General features: G+C 48.2%; 1 protein-coding gene across 2 annotated transcripts in view; it reads right to left on the reverse strand.

Annotated features, from left to right (window-relative positions):
- Positions 1-7,088, reverse strand: part of LOC147706620 (uncharacterized) — a 189,918-nt gene extending 182,830 nt beyond the window's left edge. For both annotated transcript variants that reach the window (XM_086933114.1, XM_086933113.1), the window contains exon 1: positions 6,924-7,088. In XM_086933114.1, the coding sequence (XP_086789240.1) occupies positions 6,924-6,993 (70 nt within the window). In that variant the 5' untranslated portion in view covers positions 6,994-7,088. The remainder of the gene's footprint in view (positions 1-6,923) is intronic.
- Positions 7,089-7,611: the final 523 nt, after the last annotated feature.

Here is a 7,611-nt window from a genome sequence, read left to right on the forward strand (position 1 = left end):
TGGCGATCGGATGAATGGTGTGGTAATGCATAAAGGACAAACAGACAGACAGACTTACATTCGTTTTTATATATATAGATTAATGGCATTTTACACTTGGCTTATCAAATGCCCAAAAGTATGGTTAGACTAATCTAACACTATTTAAGGTATATTAAATTTAGGTTGTTTTTTATAAATGTGTATGATTATTTTAGATGTAAAGTTTTTATTGAACTCTGTGTGATTAACACAATACATGTATTTACTTCTGTTAGTGCTTAAAGCTCTTTAGAGGAAACTTAGGACCTTGTTTAGTCCTTAAGATGCTAGCATTCAGGGTACCATGGGGTATGATCAAGTAAGCAGTGAACAATGCACAGTGAGCAGCAGGTACTGCCCGCTGTGCAGTTACCGTGTGCACTGGCCTATGTGCAGTGCATGACACGCAGTGTGCAGTGCACAATAAATATTTAGCAATGAACAATCAGTGGTGCACTAAAAGCTATTTATAGTGCACAATCAACAGTGTGCATTGCCAGGCTAGGGTGGGCAGTGAATAGTGAGTAACATGAAACAAACAGTGCACAATGAGCAGTGTGTAGTGTGCAGGGTGGATGGGGTATTGAGCTCTGCAAAGTTCACACTGCAGCTTGCAGCGTGCTCGGCTGGCTGCACACAGAGTAGTGTGCAATGAGCAGTGGGTACTGCCTGGTACAAGTCATGCAGGTATACATCGACCAGTAAGCAGAGTGTGCACCGAACAGTGAGACATATGCGGTACATACGTCCATACAAAGAGACAATATGTAGTGAGTGTGAAGCTGTGAGTCACGCATGCTGTACACTGACTAGTGAGCAGAGCACAGAAGGCACTGAGCAGTGACTGGTGCACACTAACCTGAAGGGTGCAGTGACCAGTTAGTATAGTGCACTGAACATTGTACAGAGTCACTGTTAGTGTGAAAGATTTAGCATCATTGCTAAACTAAAACCATCCTCCCAAACCAAAGATCCCCTCCTTCTAACCTTCTCCAAGACCGAAAGCACATCATTGTCCCATCCTGGACCACAATTATCAACACCTCCCTAGCTACTGGAAATGTCCCTAGCTCCTTTCAACTGGGTCAAGTCTCCCCATTATCAAAAACACTAATGCTGATCCTAATGACTTAAACAATCTCTGCCCCATCACTAACCTCCCCCTTCTTTCTAAAGCCTTCGAAAAATGTGTCTTACTCCAATTAGACAAACACATTGAAAAATGCAACCTTCTGGATCCCTTACAATCAGGCTGCAGCACTGAAACTGCCATGCTTAACTTTGTTGACGATATCCACCACTCCCTTGATAATGGCGAAACCTGCCTACTTACCCTCCTTGATCTCTCCGCAGTTTGTGACACTGTTAACCCAGCAAATTAAAATTCAAGACTGTCTATCTAACCCCACTCCGGTCTCCCTAGGGGTCCGAGAGGAAGAGAGAAGAGATCCCTGGGGGACTCCTAGGGAGACCGGAGTGGGGTTAGATAGACAGTCTTGAATTTTAATTTGCTGGGTTTGATGTTGAAGATAGGAGACAAACCATTTGTGGGTAGTACCAGTGATCTATTCTCTCTCCCTCTCTCTTTAACCTCTTTATGGAACCCCTCACCCTCATTCTTGGACAAGCTGGTATCAACTACCACCTTTATGCCGACGACTCCCAACTCTATTATAAGATCAAAACCCAAGCTGACATCTTTCACCTTAATAACTCCCTCCCTAAAATCCAATCCTGGTTCCACTGTAATCATATCCAACTAAACCCCCAAAAAACTGAAATAATTTTCTTCTCCCCTAAAAACAACCCTCTCCCCATTCAAACCTGGATCTCTGACCTCAATGCCCTCAACTGCTCTCTCTCCTTGTCCAATTCAGTAACATCTCTTGGTATCTCCATCAATAACAGCCTGAACCTCAATGTCCACATCAAAAATTCGGCTACAGGAGCCCTCCTCACTCTGTCATCTCAAGAAAATCAAACCCGTTCTCCCAACTGAAGATTTTAATTAGTAGTTCAATCCCTGGTCCTTTCTCCAATTGATTACCGCAATGCCACCCTCACCGGAATCCCCAAGGCCCACCTGGCTCCACTAAAATCTGTACTTAATTTTGCAGCCAGGCTCATCACCGACTGTAAAAGGTTCGACCACATTTCCCCAGCCCTCAAAATTCCCCAATGGCTCCCCATCGAAGGCAGATCCGCCTACAAAAACGCATGCATCACACACAAAGTCCTCCATCAAAATGGAGCTTGCCAATAAACTCTGCAAAATGGGCAGCTAACGACCTCTGAGAAGCACTAACGCTCTCCTCCTTGCCCCACCCCTGCTAAAAAAGAATTCTACACAATCCAGCTCCTTCTCTGGAAATACCCCCTACAATTAGTGCACCTGTACTATGCTTTGCTCACATAAACTACAGAAGGCCCCTTCTGAGGCGAGAGGAGAACTTTTAATAAAGAGAAATAAACTCTTCCAAATGGGCAACATTGTGGCCGCGATTGTTTCACTCAGAAGGAAATCCAGAAACAGGAGAGAGGACTATGAGCAGCTCTCTGATCACCGCTGGAGGAAAATGGGACTCTGAAAAGACAACAGTTTTTATTTAGTTTACATTCTAAACCCACTGCTGATCCATGTCACTGAAATACGAATTCATTAGAAATTGTGTGTGACATTTTCCACCTTCCGTCTGCTGCCGGACCCGTCCGGGCTTTCATTTTCTGAACCTTCTGATTTGCAAATCATTGACCCTGAACTAGGTGAGAAGATTGTGTGAATCAGAAGTCTGAAAAGTTATGACAGCTTTGATATTTATGCTTTTCTGAATAAAGTCCTCATTATGAGTGTCCCTGCAAATTGTAACATAAACACATGTTATGTTATGTTATGTTATGTTATTTATTCTTTTGTATAGCGCACGGCTACTCAAAAAGAGTGTCCCGGCGCTTTATTGGAAAAGGAAGGCTGCAGCACAATAACATAACACCGATAAAAGAAAGGAAGAATACCAAACAAGTACATACAGGAAAAACAGGCTACTGGCTAAACAGCCAGGTTTTAAGGCCTTTTCTAAAAGCAAGTAGGCTAGTAGCTCCCCGCAGAGCAAGCGGCAAAGAGTTCCACAACTGTGGTGCCAGCAATCCAAAAGAGCGGCCTCCCAAACGCGCTCTCTTCACGCGCGGGACAACCGCCAAAAACAGAGATTCCGACCTCAAAGACCTGGTCGGTTGATAGAAGGCCAGTCTCTTTTGAAGGTATTTTGCTCCCACCACGTGGAGAGCTTTATAGGCCAGAGTCAGAGCCTTGAAAGCGATCCGTTTCCGGATAGGAAGCCAGTGCAAGGATTTCAACAGGCCCGATGCACTGGCCCGTCTGTTTAATCCAAAGATTGCTCTCGCAGCAGCGTTCTGCACCACTTGGAGCCGCTGCAGCAAGTACTCTGGTAGGCCCAGGTAGAGAATGTTGGCATAATCCAACCTGGACCCAATCAAAGCCTGCACTGTCAGTTTCCTGTGCTCCTCGGACAACAAGGGAAGGAACCTCCACAACATCCTAAGGATGCTGAAGCAGGTGCCCGCCACCCCAAGGATCTGAGATTTCAATGTTAGCCCCTTATCCATCTTGACCCCCAAATTCTTGGCGACTTGGGACGAACAAGACGGGGGAAACATATTAATCGGCCACCAGGCCTGCCAGTCTGGCTCTATGTCACACCCGAAGAAGAGTACCTCGGACTTATCGGAATTGCACTTGAGGCTGTTCAGTTGGAACCATTGAAAAACAGCCCCAAGGCAATCCCGGATACTCTCCTCATCAAAGTCTCTTCCTCTCTTACAAGAGAAGAGGAGCTGGGTGTCGTCCGCGTAGGATACGATCTGGGCGCCATACGACTCCGCCAACGCCACCAATGGGGTCATAAAGATGTTGAATAGGGTCGGGCTCAAAATAGAGCCCTGTGGGACCCCGACTCCCAGAGGCGGCATCACAGCGGAATCTGGCGACGCCCAGACCGTTTGCCGGCGGCCGGCTAGAAAGGAAGTAAACCAGTCGAACACCGTCCCCCGTAGACCGATCTCAAAGAGTCTTGCAAGAAGACCATCATGGGGGACGGTGTCGAATGCCGCCGACAAATCCAACATCACTAGCATGGCTTTGCCCCCAGAGTCCAGAACACCTTTAATTGTTTCTGAGACCTCAAGGAGCGCAGTCTCTGTGCTAAGATGGGGACGAAAACCTGACTGGGTGGCATGCAGGATCTCGTTGGTCTCAAGGAAATTGGAAAGCACAGCCTGTACGTGCTTTTCCACAATCTTCGTGAGAGCCGGCAGCAGGGAGATGGGCCTGTAATTAATCGGGGCCTTTGGATCTAGGCCTGATTTTTTAAGCAATGGAATTACCATCGCCTGCTTCCAGGCTTGCGGGACCACTCCCTGTCTCAGCGAAAGATTCAGCAGCGGGTTTGCCAGAGGATTGATCACTTCAGCAACTTTCGCTAAAAATTTAGCAGGGCATGGGTCGAGGGGCGAACCCGATTTAAGATTGCCCATTAGCGCTGAAGAGTCAGGGACAGAGATCGGTGGAAACACGCTCAGCGTCACCCCTGGCCAAGCCCGTGGGGATAAGGTGGTCACAGGATTAGTCAGGCCCATGGGCCCAGGTGACGGAAAAGAATCCTGTATGCGCTGGATCTTGCTCGTAAAAAAATCAGCAAGATCCGAAGCCCAGGTGCCAGATGGTTTTTCATCCGAGGTGTTAGACCATGGGGAAGTAAATTCTCTCACAATGGAGAAAATCTCCTTGCAGGAGTTGGACGCAGCTTCTATTCTCCTAGCTAAATATGCTTTTCTTTCCAGGCGAATGTCCCTGTAATAGGCCTTGACCACCGTCTTATAGGTCAATTTGGCTACCGAATCATATTGAGCCCGCCAGGCTCTTTCGGCTACCTTGCACTGCTGCCGCGTAGCCGACAGTGCTGCGGTAAACCATGGTGCCGAGACCCGTTTCGGTGTCAGGCGGGGTGTCAATTCCGGGGCAAGATCATTTAGCCTGTTTAGGAGCCAGTCTTGCAGGGTTTCCAGATCCCTGTCCAGATCACCCGAGAGGGAACATGGGTGATCCACAGCGGCCAGGGCCAACATCTCTGGGTTCACTCGATGATATGCCCTGTAAACACGACCCTGTTGCTGGGTCAGGGCAACCACCGGTTTAGCTATGCCTTTGATCGTAAAATTGGCAAGCAAGTGGTCAGACCATAGTACTGGTGTAATCTCAATCTCCTCGAGAGGGGAAGACGAGAATACCTGGTCAAGAGTGTGCCCCTTCTCGTGCGTAGGCTCCTGTAGATGAGGGATCAGTCCCAACGGGGTCATAGCCTCGAAAAGTTTGATGGCAGCAGGGTCGGTCGGATCATCCATCCGAAAATTAAAATCCCCTGCCACGATACAATGTTCCGCTTTCAGGGCCAGCCCCAGCAGCACGGAGTCCAGATCTTCAAAGAACGTGCCGGGTGCGCCAGGTGGTCTATACACGAGTAATCCCTTAACAGATTGATGAGGGGACAGAGTAATAGAAAAGGCAAGGGTCTCCGAACACAATTGAATATTTGTGCAAGGAGCCCTATTAGAAAGTGTTGAAATATATACTGCGCTTGGTAATTACCAGGTCTGATAAGGAATGTACCCTGATTAAATCTCAGCAGCCAAACAGGTGAACCTGCTATTAATAATGACCTCTTTGATAGTGGGCAGTGACTCAGGCCTGTCCATGACTGGGCTGGGACTTGGTGCAGGTGTGGGGATGGCACTTTCTTAGAATAAAGGCACTTTCAGGTTCTTCAGAACCAATATAGACAGAGGCCTTGGTGTTTTCAATGCAAGCATGGTGGCTGACTCCAGTGTCTCCAATATAGAAGGACCATGTGAAAAGCAGAAGACACTTTATAAAATCTGTTGCTCTTTGAAAACAGAAGAAACATTCGCACTCACGCTGATAAAACACTTCTGAAAAGCATGGCGAGTAGAACTAGTCTGGGGCTGTTCTCATCTCGAGAAGACACCTGCATACTTTTGTCAATGTGACCTTTTCCTGTATAATTGGGATTTGTCACTGCAGGGTGTAAGACAGGAGGGGACTGGACTTTGAGCCAACCTGGTAAACAGTCTCAAACAAGCCTCTGATGGTGCACTGCACATAGGCAGCAGCGTAGGACCCATTGGTGCAGAAGGTGCAGTGGCCCCGGCGCCCAGAGTCCTGCGGGGCCCACTGCGCACTGATAATTGTTGCACTTCACAGTTCAAACAGCGGCTTGGGGACAGAAACAAACACTGACCTGTCAAACGCTATCAACAAGCCCCTAATACTCCACAGTACCCAGGGGCATCATTTGTCCACCCAAGGATGGGATGTGAGCCTGGCGGGCATTGCTATAAATCTTTGAGAGGCAGTTTCTGCTGCCCGGTCATCCTTCAACTGATAGAAGGGACACTGCAATGGCACAGGTGATGCAACCCCTGTGGGCCGCCATCCTGTAGGACTCCTTAGCTGCAGTGAACCCCCAGAGTCCTATTAAACATCTGCAGGGAGATGTATTTTCCAGGTGCAGCCTGGCAGTGCACCCCACACCCACTCCCACCCCCAAAGATGAAGGTCAGCTCTCACCCTGCAGCAGTGACCAGCACCACAGGTGAACATGTATGTGTCAATGCATGTATTTGGTATGTCTCTGCACGAGCCTAGCCAAAAGGTAGCGGAGCACTGTACAGGGTCAAAGACAAGTCTGACGTCAACAAGAGATGGGAGAGCTGGTCCCAGGGAGGAGAGGACAAGAGGTTTCACCGTGAGCTCTGTGTGCAGGAACTGCAGGCACCGGTCATGGTGTCTCACCCGTCACTTGCCTCACCTGTGTGGATCCAGCCCCAGCTGCCATGAACACGTCCACTCGGCCTCCAGCTCTTCAGGGAATTCACCATTGTGCTTCAAATTTTAGATGGAAGAAGACTTCAGTGTCCTCACTCCCCTGTCTGCAGAGACAGCCCTCCGCAGCCTTCCACAATCTGATCCTTTCCTGTGTGCAGTGAGAGCGCCTGCTCTTGCCCTGTCTCCAAGCAGTCTCCTCCAGCCCTCTGCTGCAGGGATGCCTCCACCCCTCTCACCAGCTGTCAAAACCAGGGGTATGTGGTTAGAGAGGATCACTATTCTAATAAAAACCTCTGTGTGGGTTTATTTCACAATCAAAGTCAGTTCCCCTTCTCTGGCAGGAACAAGTCACAGGTCTTTGGTTATAGTTTTAACTTTGCAGGCCTGCAACATCAGACATGACATGGAGACACAAAATGCCAGATCCAGAAAGATGTTGCATCGAGTTTGCATCACTCATCTAACACAGACCTGAAGCAAAATCCAGGTTGGTCTTCACAAACCAATTCAAATGGTGATTTGTGTTGGTTTGCAACCAAACGTAATGCTACCCAATGCCCTGCCTTGCTTTACTCTGCTTCAAGGAAGCTTAGACCGAATGGTTCACGGCCCTTCCTGAGCATCCGACCATGGATCTTGACGCAAGCTCATATCTACGAAGATTTATAGAC

This window comes from Lissotriton vulgaris, chromosome 7 (assembly GCF_964263255.1).
Source record: "Lissotriton vulgaris chromosome 7, aLisVul1.2, whole genome shotgun sequence".
NCBI classification, from domain to species: Eukaryota; Metazoa; Chordata; class Amphibia; order Caudata; family Salamandridae; genus Lissotriton; species Lissotriton vulgaris.